Genomic DNA, 16541 nt, shown 5'->3' on the forward strand with positions numbered 1-16541 from the left:
GTGGCGGTGGTGGTGTTCTGTGTGGTGGTGTGCGAGCCAGGCATAACACTAGAGTACTGGGGCTGCATGCCACTAGGGCCATCTTCCCTAGGTGCCCTGTAAGTACTGCCCTTACGGTTTAGGGTTATATTTCATAGGTCGTTCAAGAGTCTACCTTCGTGTGATTCTTTTGAGGCTCGATGATTGCCCGCCTTTTGGGTCAGCTAGCATTGTTCTTACCCCTGTTTGATCTTGGGTAGGACATAGTATGTTGCTGGCTGTGTGTAAGATACTGTGCAGCTGTCTGATATATGCATAGTGGCCGGTTCTGGTTCCCCTGGGGATGTTGTGCTTTTGCACATTTTTACTTTTTCTTTTTTGTTTTGCCTGGTGAGGCAAAACAAAAAAGTGTGGTTGGTGTGGTTGTAGGACTGCTTGTATGATTTAGGTGGCCCTCCGCTAGGTCCCTGTGATTGCATATGTCGCAGGGGTTCAGCTTTTAGTTTGTTTGCTTGGTAGTTGTGGGATAAACTGTTAGCAGTACCTTGCCTGGGCTTCCCTTAGCAGTCAGCCTAAGGGCCCTGGAAACCCACATTGGGGCTCATTGGTCCAATGGCGGAGACCTCTGAGGCCCACCTCACTTCGTGCGAGTTTGAAGGTTGCTCTGTTCCCTTGTCTCAGGGTGATATTCACCGTCTTTGCCTCCACCATGCTGCCTGTTGGGTCGATGACACCTTTGAGTGGTGTTCCGTGCATGTACTCCAGTTCACCTAGTCCGATAATACTGTTGATCGGGTGCAGGCAGCATCTGCGGTTTAAGTTGCTGCAACACTCTAGGTTAATTGCCTTTTCAGATCCCTGCGGCTGCCCCACTTTGGTTATAGGGACCTGGACTTTGGGGTGGGGGGGCAAGTGTTAGTTGCTTCGACTCTGGTTTTATCCGTGTCCCCTTGTCCTTCCCCCTGCTATGGTTAATCCTGCTCCCCCACCCCACTGCTAACGGCTCCCAAACATCTGAGGGTTTCGGAGTTAGGGCAGGGTTTTCTTGTTTATCACCACTTGTATGGTGATCAGGTTGGTTCATTGATGGTATTGATGGTGTGCGTTCAGGGTGGATGTCACTTCTGCTCCGTTCCGCAAGCTTTCTTAGGCATTGTTTCACCTCCGGCCTGCTCATGTGCCACCTGAGCCGTCCTGGTGGCACATGAGCCACCTTTAGACTGGGTGCTCTCTTCTCTCTCCACCTCGGTTTGTAGTGGCCTTTTTGGCTCAGGACTGCTTTTCTAATGTCCTTTTCATGTTGCCATTCGCCTTGGGGGGGGGGGTGTCCAGAAGCTTCATGCTCTCTTCTGACGCAGGGGTTTCTGCTCTTTCGATCCTGGTAGTCGGTTTGATTGTTTGCAGCCGTCTCCTTTTCTGGCGAAGAATGAGACTCCTGTTTTTCGGAGGGGTCCTTGAGATGTTCATGCTTGGTCTGTTCAGGTGGTGGGTGCATCATGATTTGTATCCGGTTGTGGCTCTTTGCCATTACTTGCGCACCAGGGCCTCCGTTACAGGGGAGGCGCTTTGGGTTGACCCGGTTTCCTTCTTTCCTGTTTCAGGGCGCGGGTTTCCCAGGTCGTCCGCAGGATTATTCGGTCCAGCCAGCCTGCAGTCTATCCCTGTGCCCATGACGTTCATAAGTTCGCAGCTTTGGCTGCTGTTTTTGGTAATATGTTCTGGGCTGACATTCGGGCATGGGGCTATTGGAGGTAGAACAGGGTCCTAGTCGCACGGTACCTCGTTAATGTTCTGGGCCCTTCTTGGGTGTTTGTTGCTTTGGGTTGCAGGTTGCAGCCAGTTGTCTCGACTTCAAGTAGAGGAGTGAGTGGCGGCTGCCTCCTGAGTGAATCCCTCTTTTCCCTTATTGTTAGGTAGCTCCGGGGAGCCAAAGGGACTCTCCATAAAAAACCAGCATTGAATGTAATGAAATGCCATTTTCTGGGTGAGACCTGGAGGCTCCCCGGCATCCCTCTTTCCCTCCAGTCGGCGGGTTTTTTGAGTTTTTGACTTTCAGCCTCTGAACTGGGATTGTGTAGCCAGTGTGGGAGGTCTGGGACCACCCTTCCCTCTCTTGGGGAGGGAAGGAGTTGTGCAGACATCGTTGGCGGCTATGGTGGCATCATGCTTATTTGCTTGTTTTCTGATTGGAGAGTTCTGTTTGCTCGTTCGGCTTTCGATTAGCAATTTTTCTCCAGCTATAGTTTTTGGGATTCCTACCTTTCTGGGTGCCTGACCTGGTAAATGGCAGATATAGGCTGCTTCCAACTACAGTGATACCTCGGTTTATGAATGTCCCACTTTATGAACTTTTCGGGTTACGAGCTCGATTTCTTCGGAAAATTTGAATCGGGTTACGAACTTTACCTCGGGATACGAGTTTGTTGATATGCATATGGCCGACCTAGCACGTGGTGGCACGGTGATCACACCTCAGTTTACCAGTGCCTCCTGCCGAGTGTCTATCCCTCCTGAATTCTTTGCAAGGATTTACAGTTTTTTTTCAGATTTTTGGCTATTTGAGCATAAAAGTTATTATATATCACACCAGGGTCCCAAGAAAGCCAGTGGTAAGGTTCAAGGCAAGAAAACACATGTGAGAATGACCATAGAGGGAAACAAGAGATCATTCGTAAACATGAAAATGGTACACGTGTTGTTGAACTAGCTAGGCAGTACGACAAATCTTCAGGGAAAGAAGAGGAGGCAGTAGAGGATGTCCCTTCCTCATTAATTAAGAAAATGTGTGCAGTATGGGAAGAACTGCAAAGTTTTGCTGAAAAGAATCACCCAGATAAAGCTTTAGCAGGCCGTTGCATTGATCTTATTAATGACAATGTGGTGTCTCACTACAGACAAGTGTTACAAAAAAGGGAAAAAAAAATCTTCAATGGAACGATTTCTAGTGAGAAAATCGAGCAGTGAGCCAGAAGCAGGTCCTAGTGGTATGCAGGCAAAACGTGCCAGAGTATGTACCCCAGAGAAGCCCTCACTGCCTGATGTTATAATGGAAGGGGACTCCCCTTCCAAACAGTAACCCCTCTCCTCCTTCCTCCTCCTCACCGTCTTTCATACGCCAACAGGAGTCATCAGTAAAGGTAAGTAATAACTTGTACATACTTTTGTAGTGAAAATTTGGGTGAATTAGGTATAAAATTTACTTAAAAGTTAATTTTTTTGGGAGTCAGGAATGGATTAATTCATTTCCCATTATTTCTTGTGGGGAAAGTCGCTTCGGTTTGTGAATTTTCGGGTTATGAACCGTCTCCAGGAACAGACTAAATTCGTAAACCGAGGTACCCCTGTACACGAGTGTCTAGGCTAGTGTTCCTCATGCCTCTCTGAGGGGGCCAGGTTCTGGCTCTGGTCCCTGGTAGGCCTAGAACCCCATCGATTGACTGTTACGACGGTCTAAAATACACATCAGCCCGATATAGCTCTGGGAAGCCTCCGGGTCTTGCCCAGAAAATGGCGTTTTATTACATTTAACGCTGGTCTTTTGATTGTTGGATGATTTTCATATCAGGTGCTGTATCACTTACATTGAGATAATAATGTTTATGTAATACATTGGATTTCTAATCTGTTGTATATATACCATGCTATTAATGTTGATAGTCTTTATGTTCATACACTAACACATGGGCAATGATCACACTTTTGTTAACAGTATTTAATATACTGTAAAACATTTCTGGGCTGGCTTCTGAGAGCTTGGACACAGCACTACCAGGTCTCTGAACTTGTGCAGAAGACTATGGTAGTTTTCTGTGCACAATTATGCATAGACGGTGATGCACCTTTCCTTATCTTGTAATGATTTCAGGGCTCAACGTTCCCACTGCCCGGTCCCCGACCAGGTCTCTTGGTTGCTGGACTGGTCAACCAGGCTGTTGGACACCGCTGCTCGCAGCATGTCCTACCCAATACCCAGATCAGAAAGTACAGTTGAAGCAAAATAAACCATGTATCTTGATTAGAAATCAAAGTGAAAGTAAATAAGCAAACATTAGTTTGCAAATAATATGCATGGTTGCTTCGACACTGTTTCAGGATCAGCTTCCTTCGTGTCAATTAGTATTTCCAATTTCCTTTCCAGAGTTATCTTCTCTGAGGGGGTTCAAGTGTCCTCAAACTTTCTCCACCCATGTTTCTTGCACGATATTGATGTTTACACCTTGCCCATTGGTGGTTGTTCCTTTTTACAGAGGATTCTCGGTGTGCTTGCTTATACTAAAGTATACACAGCTTTTTTTATAACACTTAAATACACAAGCAGATACAAATCTACTATTTCATAAGGAAAAAGTAGAATAATTATTTGATTTTCTTTCACACCTGCAGTGTTTTTATGATGCACTTTAAGGTTTAAGACTCGGTAGACTGCTGAGGTTCCAAGTCAGAAGTCGTGGTCCCATTTCTGACTTAGTCCAACATTCGTTCTGTTCAAGTTCCTGTGCCACTTCCTGGGTTTCCTTGCACTTGCTGACTTGCAAGTGCAAGGAATCCCAGGAAGCAAGTCCAAACACTTGTTTGGACTTGCTGAAGGTCCCCATCTCCCCAGTCTTTTATGTTTTTGTTTGAGGGTTCCATTCTTCCTACTGTCCATTGTTTGTTGCTTGTGCCTGCCCTTTCTTTTATAGATTTATGATGACCTTGTTTTCGGGTTATCTGCAGCTGTGGTAATGGTAGATCGTTCCACTCAATTCTTCCTTGTGGCGGTTCATTGTCCTTGTTGCTTCCGTGATGTGTGGGACACAAGTGCGCAATGTCCTGTACAGTTGCCCACATGGGAAACAGCCGAGACATCAGGCTTGTCGGGGTTTTTCTACTTGCATTCCGTGTACAATACTTGGATAGTTATCCTGTCATTTTCTTGTGTTACAATAGTTTGCATGACAGCTTACCATGCTGTAATGACATTTATTTTTTTGGCTTTGTTGTCATTTTTGTGAGGCGGTTGTTTAGCTGCTGCTTTTGCATTGAGGGTGTTATATACTCGGTTGGTGGCTCCTCGTGTAATTTTGGGGCCTCTTCCTTAGTTCTCGGCAGTGTGTGTGTTCGGGTTCCTCCTTTAACCACTCACTTGAGCGGTAGTGTTCTTTTCGTGTGGTCGTGTACCCTTGTAGTGCCTATTGATGGCCTATCATTTCTGGTGTTGACTGTTGCCCTTTGCCCAAGTCTATAAATAACGAGGAAAATTAAAAAGTTAAGAGTTTAAACAAGTAATACAGCACTTGGGAGAATGTTGCAACTTAGGCTTAGTTGAAGGTCATATTAATCAAGTTATTCTGTGGTGGCTGCATGGTATGTGTTAGATACTGTTACAGAGGAAATGTGATAAATTATATTTTTTGGTGTATTCATTGTACAAAGGTTGAATTTGAGAAAATCTGCATTTATGTGAATATCCATTTTATTCAGTCTCGGTTAATTAGCAATTATTGAACTGGTCAAATTTCTGAAAGTGAGTTACATAAACTTATCTGACAATTGTACAGTGTTAATAAATATAGAAATGTTTTTTCAGGTCACAGATGACATGAAGACTCACAAGAACCCAAGTCTTCGTGAGGGCCCCAAACCATTTGTGAAACAATCGAGCCCACCCAACCGTGCCTCGCCTCACCGTGATGGCCCAACTGGCCCTCCCAAATTTGCACTCGAAGGCAAGAAATGGTTCATTGAGTACCAGAGTGATAAGCCAGACCTTATTGTCAAGGATGGCAAGATGGATCAATCCATATACATATTTAGGTGCCAGAACGTCGTGGTGCAAATAAAGGTAAATTATAGCATCTACTTTTCAGAAACTTCAGTCTTTTATATTATTGATACAGATTGTTTGGTAATGTGATTAAGGTGGACAAGTCATTTGGTTAAAAGAAGAGGGGGGGGTCCCATCATAGTTCTCTCTATGTATATCATTATTTTAGTGTAGTCATTAAGGTACTGACTGGTAAAACTTGAATGTGCAAGAATGGAAATATAAGGCAAATTATATATATGCCTTATATAAGGCATATATATAAATAATGAGACAAAATATAAAAAAATATAGGTCAACAGACTAGTAGGTTTTTATGATGATTAAAAACTAATGTTGTGACAAACTTTAGGATAATATACAGCTGTATGTACCATAAAGACAAATTTCCTTGAAATTACAAAATCAGAAACTAAACCTACTTTTCTGTGGAAAGCCCCTCTAGCTTCCCAGAGCTATACTGGGCTAATATATATGTATTAGACTGTGGCATCAGTCAATTTGATTGGAGTTCTACCTACCGGGAACCACAAGCCAGAACCTTGCCCCCTCAGAGAGGCACGAGAAGCAATGGCTTATAGAAACCCCCGTGTAGTTGGAAGCATTCTATGTCTGCCATCTACCGGGTTAGACAGGTAGGCGTCCCAAGACAAACTCCACTTGGTTAAAATTTTTACCGAAAGCCGAACTATCAGGCAGAACTCCACAATCTGAAAACAAGCAAACTAACATGACACCACAACTGCTGCTGCGCCGCTGTCTGCGCAGTTCCCCCCCCCCCCTCCCAGGAAGGGGGAAAGGGGAGCCCCAGACCCATCGCACCAACCATCCAACCCCAGTTCTGAGGCTGATGTGTTGCGTGGCAGTCGTTCGACTCTGGCTCCTGTCTTTGAGCAGTGCTTTGCGGTGTTGTTCTGCTGTATGGTGGTGTGCGAGCCAGGAGTAATTCACAGAGTACTGGGGCTGCATGCGCTTTGTGCCACCTTCTCTAGGTGCCCTGTAGGTGCTGCCTTTGTTGTTTGGGGTTTCCTTCCACAAGTCGTTCAGGAACGACCTCCATATGGATCTTTTTGCTGCTCGGTGATTGCCCACCCTTGGGGTTAGCTGGGGTTTTTATTTTCACTGTTTGACTTTAGGTAGGAGGTAGTATCATTGCTGGTAGCGGTGCAAGGTGCTGTACAGCTTGTCACCAATTACACAGTGGCCAGTTCTGTTCCTCCTGGAGATGTACTTTTGTGGGGGTTTTCTTTTTCTTTTTGTTTGTTGCCTGGTGGGGGGGTCTGGCCCCCTTGATTATTGTCCACCTTTTGTTGTTCTGGTGGATCCCAGCTAGGTCCCCGTGATTGTACACAGTGCAGGGGTTCAGCTTTTATTTGATCTCTCGGTAATTTGGGCCAACCGGTTAGCAGTACCTTGCATGGGCTTTCCTTAGTAGTCAGCCTAAGGGCCCTGGAAAATCCCATTGGGACTCATTGGTCCAATGAATGCATCCTCTGGGTCCCATCTTGCCTTGTGCGAGTTTGAAGGTTGCTCCATCCCCTCGTCTCAGGGTGACATTCACTGGTTTTACGTCAGTCATGCTGCCTGTTGGGTCAGTGACACCTTCAACCTGGAGTTCTACTGACCCGGAGTTCTACCTTCGACCCAGAGTTCTGCAAGTGGTGTTCCTTGCTGGTTCTCCAATTCACCCAGTCCACTGACTCTGATACTAGGGTGCAGGTAGCATCGGCGTTGCATGCACAGTTTCGGTTGCTGCAACGCGCTAGATTGGTTGCCTTTCCGGATGCCCCACTTTGGTTATAGGGACTCAGATTTGGTCGCGTTAGTCGCTTCGAATTTGGTTTCGTCCGTGGCCCCCTCGTCCTTCCCCTGCTGTGGTTTGTCCTGCTCCTCCCCCTTCCCCCCATCCTGCTGCTAGCTCCCAAACATCTAAGGGTTTCGGAGTGAACCCTCGGTTTCGGTTTCGGGGCGGGGTCTAGTTGGCGGTGAAACTTGGGTGGTCTCGGGGGCTGCCCCATCTGGTTCGGCGAGGGAAGCATTCGAGCCTGATTCTCCAGCCGGACACTCACCTTTTACTGACCAGCGGATCCCCTTTCTCCCTTTTCCCTACTTTTCCGGTTGGTTCTTGCCTTTAGGGGGCAGAGGATTTGGAAGATAGCTCTGCCCTGGGTCCTGGCGTGGAGGATCCCGGGGCTGGGGAGGAGTCGACTTGAGGTGCTTGGGGTCCGTTTGACCCTACTTGGGTGTTGGTACCCTCTGCGCGGGGCTGCTTGTTGCAGGGGAGGGGTTTTCTTCTCCCCTTCCCTGTACGAATTTGATATGGGTTCGGCTCCTCCCCGAATTTGGTTCCGGGTTCCCTTGGGTTCTTCGGTCCCTTTCTTCTGGAGGTTTTTAGCTTCCTGTATCCCGCCTAGGGAGGTTCGAGAGGCCATTGCGGTGTACCTCCTTTGTGACCTGGAGGTCTCGATAACTGACTCTTCCTCGTTTGAGCTCGGTTCTGCTTTTTCCTATTGGGTGCATTATGAGGTATTGGAGTCATTCTGGTTAGCAGACTGCTCTCTTTTTTGTTGGGGGCGTGGTATTCGTTCTGTCGGACCCACACGCTTGAGTGGCGGAAAACTTCTGTTGTGGTTCAGGTTTACCTGGGGTGCGAGTTAGAGCACTTCAATGCATGCTTGTTTGCCCCCGTTTTTCCTAAGGATATTGGTTAAGTGCAGCTCCATGTGCAGGTTTCCGTTCGTTCAGTATACCCTGGTAGCTGTGGATTTGTGTGCCCGGGGGCACTTGGCTTCAGTTTTGCATTTCTTTTGACTGCTCGAGCTGTCTTCGGACTAGCTTGAGGAGGAGGTGGAGGCGCTGGGTAATGGGCCTGTGTCTGGTGCACTTGCCTCTGCAGTTTGGGCGTCGGCTGCCTTGTTGAAGTTGTATACGCCAATTCTGAAGGAGGCGCTGTCTCTGTTCTCTGCTTCCCACCTCGCGTGCTGGCAGGCTGTGCTCGCTCATTCTTTGGAATCCACGTGGGCCCTGGCTCTTAGATTTTTGTCGCCTTTGCAGATTCCCTGTTTACGGGTTCTGCGGTTATGCAGTATCTGCAAGCAGCTTCTACTAGCTGTTGCCTTGTCAGACTTGTTGGTTCTCGGGGACAGCCGTGGGAGTCGTTCCTGGAGGGGTCGTGCCAGGGTTCAGGGTTCCTCCAGTCATGGTGAGCCAGTGGTTCTGGCTTCGGAGCCATCTGCATCTGGTCGGTGCAGTGATTGCTTTGTACGTCGTTCAGGTTCTTGTAAAGAATGTTGGGCCTTTTGCAGTTCGCCCCCATTGATGGGGGTTGGAGGAGGCTCACTCTGTTTGCTTGCTCATGGTCCCATGATTTGTGGGCATTTCGGGTTGTTTCCTCTGCCCTGCGGTGGCATTGGGTGGTTCCTCCTCCTTCAGGGGGTTCGGGGCTCACAAGGCAGGCCTCTTCTACGCTCTGTCAGATCATTTTGGAGAGGGTGAGCTTGGGCATGGTCGAAATGACTCCGTCCCTCAAGTGGGTTTCCCCACCTGTTTCCAGTTCTGAAACGGGACTGTGCAGATCTGACGTTCATTCTGAACTTGTCCCGTCTGAACCCCCTGGGTCTTTTGCCCTTCCTTTCGGATGATCACTCTGTCCCAGATCTGGCTTCTTTTGGAACCGGATGCTTGGATGGTGTCTCTGGACCTCCAGGACGCATATTATCACGTCCTGATTCATCCGAGGTTTAGGGACTGGCTCAGTTTTGTCATGGGGACATCAGGATTACTGCTGTCGTTACCTTCCATTCGGCTTGAATCTGGCATCTTGCATTTTTTACACGCCTTACCTGGGTCGTGGTGACAGGATTGCATCTGCTAGGGGTTTGGGTTCTGTCCTACCTCGACGACTGGCTGGTATGGGCTCTCATCCAGTCCGAGTGTCTGCTTGCCAAGGGTTTGGTTCTTTGACTGTTATAGCCAAACAAGACAAAATTCTACACTGAGGGTGGAGGGGGGGGGAGGGGGAGGGGGGTAGATCTGAATGTGTTGTTAAGATTCCAGATCCAGATTTCTCGCCAAATGAGAAATTCTGTGACAGGACAAATAATCACAGATTATTTTGCTAAAATTAATAAAGTTTGATTATGGTATGGAATTTGTGGAAACTTTGTAAAACCTAAACTTTTCAAATAAAAGTTTTGTACTTCAGTGAATATTTGAAAGGTTTGTTAATTAGTTGATGCAAAAGCTCTGTGTACTCTGCATAAATTAATATTATTTTGCTCCCCACAGGGAAAGGTAAATTCTGTCATCCTAGATTCCTGCAAGAAGTCAGCAGTGGTGTTTGAGAACCTTGTCTCTTCTGCAGAAGTTGTTAATTGCCAGTCCTGCAAAGTTCAGGTAAGAATTGTATATATATACATGCATATATATATATATATATATATGTATTCATGTATATATATATTTACATGTGATGTATAAATACATGAGATGTATATGTATATAGCACACTACACGTATGTAGTTTTATTTTCATCTATTTTTTATTGGCATTTTCCTCTACTCTCAGAGCAAGTGTAATTAGCAAAGTGTCCCATTACAATTCGTGGTGTCCTGTTTCCCCAGTTTTATCATATGACGCTTGACACTACTGAGGGTTTTGGCCACCACCACCACCTCACTTAACTTATTCCAACTGTCTACCATGTTGTTTGCAAAAGTGAACTTACTAATGTGTTTCTGGTAGCTTTGTGTCCATAGCTCAAATCTATGACCGCTTGTTCTTGAAGTTTCAGGTTTTCAAGAATTCTTCTTTATCAATTCTGTAGATTCACATTACTATTTTGTACATAGAAATTATATTGACTCTTTTTCTTCTATCTTTGGCAAATTTAACACCTAGCCTCTCCTCATAGCTCTTGTCATTCAGTTTCTGAAGCTATTTTGTTACACATCTTTGCACCTTTTCCTGTTGATGGGCTTCTTGTGATATGGGCACCATACAGCTGCTGCATATTCCAGTTTTGGTCTCATAAGTCATGAACAGTCTTTAGTATTTCACCATCAGGCCACCATCAGGGAACTGACATGAACTGGATGAAAAGCACTTGGGATTCGTACAAATTACAATATGTACCGTTTCACACACTACACAGCAACACACTGTACAGTATTACACACTCAGTACTTCAAAATTGAGTGATAATCAACGAAGTAGTCCATGGTACACAGCGCGACTTCATTCTCATTGCACCAGGTACAGATAGATTTTCACTTCCTGTTTCTTCGTTCTGTGTGCTTGCAAATAATGCACTTATGTACACCCTTGGCTTTAGTACCTGTAGGTGGTATATACCCAAGCTTGTAAAGCATAAGGTAGTCTTGAAAGGATTATAGGAAAGATCAATATGTAAGGTAGTCTAGAAAAGATTGCTTTGTAAGGTCCCTCTCTGGAAGAGATTCAGCAATTCTTGAAGAGATTCAGCTATTCTTGAAAATATCTATGGAAAACACCACCACGGAAGCCACTAACACTGTTCATCTATGCTACTTGTATCAGATGCATCATCACTCAACCCAAAAAACGATTCATCTATGTATCATCTGTAAGAATTGGAGATGGCATAGGTGGATAAGAGTGGCACTCAAGCTACAACTGAATACGCTCACTGTACTGTCCTCGTAGGTGCTGTATTACTTGCATCTGACCTTTGTGTTAGGTCCTTATTGCGCATAGCTTCATCAATATCATGACCCTTATGTTCTTCAACCATAAGGTATGAATTCCACTGACAGAGAGCGATCTTTCAACACCACATCCGACAGGTGTTTGGGAGCCAGAGGCACGTGCGCCACCCATAGTTGCTCACTCAGTACTAACCCAGCCAGCAGTCCTAGGACATTCTGGGAATTTTTTCCAAGATGGTTGCCTCTCACTGAAGGTCCCAAGAGTCCATTTGATACACAACCTAGCTCGCACGCATTTTGAATGGGTATGAAATATTCAAAAGTGTGTTTTCTCGGTTGGCGCAGTTCTCCACCAACTGAGTTTTCTTAGTTGGTGCAAAATGGTTAAAGGGCGATACTGTCTGGCCTATGATACTTCCATACCCTACATGTTTCGTCTTGGAAAGTTGGGCGAGACTGGTCCCAGCATCTGGCCACCTACTGTGGACAGACACACACTCTCTCACATAGCTGTAGATGAGAGATGAAATTATTTAAGCTTGGTTCATTTAGTAATGTAATAGTCTGCTAACATTGCAAATCCTCTTTTGTATCTTTCAGGTGATGGGTGTTATGCCTACAATCTCCATTGAGAAGACTGATGGATGCCAAGTTTACTTAAGTAAAGATTCTCTTAAAACAGAGATTGTTACTGCAAAGTCAACAGAAATGAATATCCTTATTCCTAAGGATGATGGAGACTTTGTTGAATGTCCTGTCCCGGAACAGTTCAAGACGGTTATTAATGGCTTCTCACTGACCACAACTTGCTCAGAAAAGGCAGGGTAAGGCAGAACAGTAGCATATACTGCTTGAAAAAGAGCGTAAACAACTGCAAGTAGCCAGAATAACGTATGATATCTAGCTCTAGGTTGATGAAATTACAACATTGATCAAAGCAGTAATAGAGGAGACGTTTAAAATTTTAACTTATGGTTTAATAATTGTGTATGAATTTATGTTCATATGTATTGTGAGTGTTTCATATTAAATATTGTGATTATCCAAATACATAGGATGGTGGTGGTAAAATCTTCAGGTACCATAAAGCAATTAACTAGCAAGTGGAAATGATATATTATCTGGCTAAAAGTTCCTTGTTAAAATAGTTGAAATTACTGAACTGTTTTGTGGTGATGCTGACGTGTGTCCTGGTCTCCCATGTCAAGGTTATCCTCATATTTGTTGGGTGCATTTCTCTTGTTGCCATTCATATGTAGAAGCTTATTTAGATGTTAGGAATTTATTTAAAATAAAATTCACACTGTCCTTACAGTGCAGTGTGTAGGGTTCGGCTCAAAAATTGAGATTTTAACGACAATATATTGATAGATCTTTTGCCAATTTTTGTTAAGGTGCAATAATCTGTGCATAGATAATGTGAAGCTGTTTGTAACTGGTATATATTGCAATGAAAAATATTACAATGTACTTTGTTTATAATTCAAGTGTTTGGTAGGTTACAGTTTTGGTAAAAGTAACTTAGACATGATGAACTATTGGAAAATAAAGTTCAAAATAGACATGTGTATCAACTTAAGATGAACATATTTGCTGGAACACATAAGCTGTTCTCTGGAGGTCAAGCCAAAACATCAGCAGCACATATAGGCACAAGCTCAAATCTTACATTTGTTGCTTTTTCAGAATTTATTTATTTAGTATTGGAAAGATGTTTACAATGAAAGGAACTGACAAGAATGTTCTTGAATTGAATGTGATGTACTCCATAAAATATTGAAGTAAACTCCTTGTCTCCTTAAATGCCTTGAGACTGTATAAAGGCAGTGCCTCAAATGTACAGAAATTTTGCTAAGGAGTTAGTTCTTCAGCCAAAAGCATGTTGGCAAAAAATATTTGTATCTTAAGGTGATGAAAATTACTTTTATAGTATTTTTACATCAATTTAAATTTTTAAAATTTCCTATTATCTGCTTTCTGCTTCAAGTAGTATAGATGCCTTAATTTATTAATGTTCGTTTCTAGTCTGACAGGAAATGTGTGTTACACACTAAACACTGACGAAGCAATATTGCATAGAAAACCAAAGGGGAAGGATGTGTTACTTGGCTTTGTTATTGTCACTGTCTACCACATTGATTAACTGTACTCTTCCATTTTATATGCATATCAGTAACATTTCTGATTTAACTAATAAAAAGTACAATTGGGTTACTATTGGAATTTATTTTATACTTGCCAAAATTTCTGTAACAGCCAACACAATTGTTTTAATGCTAATACTGTACAACTAAAAAAATTACCCACCAAAATGTAATGACTAGTCTTGCATTATTGTGATAGTTTCCCTCTAAAATCGGTACTTCTCTCAATCTTTAGTATTTCTTTCAGCGTCTTCCTCCTCCCCCCCTTCCTTCCCTTGTAGGCACCACCCTGGCGTGGTGAGGGAGCATGTGTATATGTTCCGTCGAGGGTGGAACACCCACATGCTTCTGCTTCACTATCCAGACAACTACCCACCCAGTGGCTACAATATCCGAGAGCAATATCATTTCAATGCTTTACCAATGGTCATCCACTGTCAAACAAATACCACTCTTCGATATTGTGCCCATTGAGTAGGGGGCATTTGTTAATTTTGCTTTTAATACACATGAAAGTTTATTTTGGTTACATTCTAAGATTTATTTCTTCAAGGAATTAGACAGAGTATTTTAATTTTTTTATTTTTAAGTCAACAACTGCAGAAATGGCAGCAGTACTTCAGTTGCCAATTAGCATATTGTTTTTCTATGAAGACATTTAATTATTACACAAAAATTACAATAGCGAGATGCATCAAATGAACAAATCCACAGGGGCTGTGACGAGGGGTTCAAACCTATGTCAGAGAGGCTCCAGACGCGCCTTAATTGACTGAGCTACGACATGGTCAAAAGAATTGCAACCGGGAAATCAACTTGACCTACCATGGATCCTGCAGTTTCTCCGAGACACAAACCAGGGTTTTACACAATTCCCCCCGTGCACCTGAGCTCTGCCAATAAGCTATTCTACCTCTTTGCCCTTACTTCATTACACTTAGCTCAGTCGATTAAGGCGCGTCTGGGATCCTCTCGGACATAGGTTCGAACCCTTGTCACGGCCTTTGTGGATTTGTTCACATTTAATTATGTTGCAAGTCATTGGAAAATACAGACAACTCGTTTAACAACAGCTGTAACTGAAGTGACAGTAGGCAAAAAAAATACTACAGGCCTACTGTTATAAGCAAGGGTTATAGTCCTCGGGTGCTGGGAAAGATGACTGGTCGTTTTTTTGTTCACTAGCCCTTGTAATACCTTCCTAGCAGTTTTAGCTTAGTTTCTAATTGTCTTTTTCTTTAACCTTTCATTAGGATTATTACCTGTTAAAAGGCCACTTACCTGCCATACCTCATTCAAAATTTTTTTATTACTAATAATATTGAACTTGAAACTTGCCACACCTTGTTTGAACAGCTGGCGAGATGAATTTGTTTTCGGTAGTGTTATATTCAATTGATAATTTACACATAACCATATGGTTGTATTATACACTACAGTATTATATAATAATTATGTTACAGTGCTTGTACTTTCAGTAAACAAAGTTAGTTATAGTACAGTACTGTATAGTGTATGTTGACAATACAGTATTTAAGTTAGCCCTCATATACTGTATTTAAATTTCTCAAAGTACAATAGGCTTCCACATCATTTCTCTATCCTACATTAGGAGAAACTTTATAATACAAAAAGCCACTTCTTTTTATTAGAAAAAATAACGTTAACTGGGGTGATGTTAAGAGAGGTTTACCTGTATATGCAAGTTATTTAATTAAAAGGGAATATTGTTGAGAATTTTACCACATTTTTGGTAGGAAAATTGTAATTATCAAAACTTCATTTGTACTTTTACTTAAACAATCAGCTTTGGTAATTTTCACATACAAAAATTGTCTGCAAAGTTACCAAGTAAACTTTGAAGTAAGTTTATCATTTATTTTTTGGTACTTTATTTTTGTCATTAAAGTACTGTATTATGAAACGTGAATATTTTATTTCAAAACTATACAAGACTATTTTTTGTTTCAATGAAACAAAACAAATGACTGCAGTAACTTGTAAGTAAGTTTTAAACTCAAGTTTTATTTTGCATACTGATGATGTAAAGTGTGCCCAGTTTTAGGACTACGTATGGGTCATCTGTCTAAGGAACCGCCATGTAGTTGTATTGGGTATTCGGGCTGGAGTTTGGAGGGACGGTGGGTCCTCTTTTGTTGTATGCTGGCATATGTGAACTCTCAGTTTTCTACTGAAAAGAAAAGAAATCGGTGAATATTTGCAGTTTCTGAAATTTTTTAAAAAATTTGAACTTACTACAAAGGTAGTGCCACACCAAAGCCAGCAACTGTATGGACAACATTTGTAACTCTGATGTGAATTTCTTATATTCTCATTGTCTAGGTCCTACTTGTTCGTTAGCAACACTTACCACTAGATCACTACCCAGTGAACCTAGTGTTCCAGCTATCTACCCATTCATGCACCTGCAGTGGTTGCCTCCAAGTACCTTCGATGCTCTCCGGCATGAACCTTCAGCTAGATGTTGGCTTTCCTTTTGGATTATGCTGTGCTTGTGATTGCTTCTTTTCAACTGCACATATACGAATTTTTGGTCAACATGTTGCGTTGTCCCAAATTTCATATTCGCCTCAGCTGCACGTGGCCAGAATTGCCCCTCTGGTTGCAAAGATGGTTTAGGAGTTCTCCTTTTAGGGGGTCTGCTTGAGGGGATGTGACCAAGGTAGTGCACATACCTCGGTTCCACTGCGGGGCATGGTGGTTGGGGTAGGCTGTATTGTTTTTTTACACAGGAATAAGCAGGGTTTTATGGCTCCTGGGTTTGACAACGGCTTATGCCTACCCACTCCACATTTTTTCAAGCAAGGGGGATTGGTGTGGGTTTCATGTTCCGCTACCCAGCTGCCAGCTTCCCTGCCAGTTTGTCCTGGGTTAGTGCCAGTGTTCCCAAGCTGATCTCATTCTGG

General features: G+C 43.4%; 1 protein-coding gene across 13 annotated transcripts in view; it reads left to right on the forward strand.

Moving 5' to 3' along the window:
- The window catches only part of LOC138352350 (adenylyl cyclase-associated protein 1-like), a 299780-nt gene extending 286095 nt beyond the window's left edge, over positions 1 to 13685 (forward strand). For all 13 annotated transcript variants that reach the window (XM_069304746.1, XM_069304752.1, XM_069304753.1 and 10 more), the window contains 3 exons: positions 5549 to 5803; positions 10073 to 10180; positions 12071 to 13685. In XM_069304746.1, coding sequence (XP_069160847.1) covers positions 5549 to 5803; positions 10073 to 10180; positions 12071 to 12298 — 591 coding nt within the window. In that variant the 3' untranslated portion in view covers positions 12299 to 13685. The remainder of the gene's footprint in view (positions 1 to 5548; positions 5804 to 10072; positions 10181 to 12070) is intronic.
- Positions 13686 to 16541: the final 2856 nt, after the last annotated feature.

Source organism: Procambarus clarkii, chromosome 53 (genome assembly GCF_040958095.1).
Source record: "Procambarus clarkii isolate CNS0578487 chromosome 53, FALCON_Pclarkii_2.0, whole genome shotgun sequence".
In the NCBI taxonomy this organism is placed as follows: domain Eukaryota; kingdom Metazoa; phylum Arthropoda; class Malacostraca; order Decapoda; family Cambaridae; genus Procambarus; species Procambarus clarkii.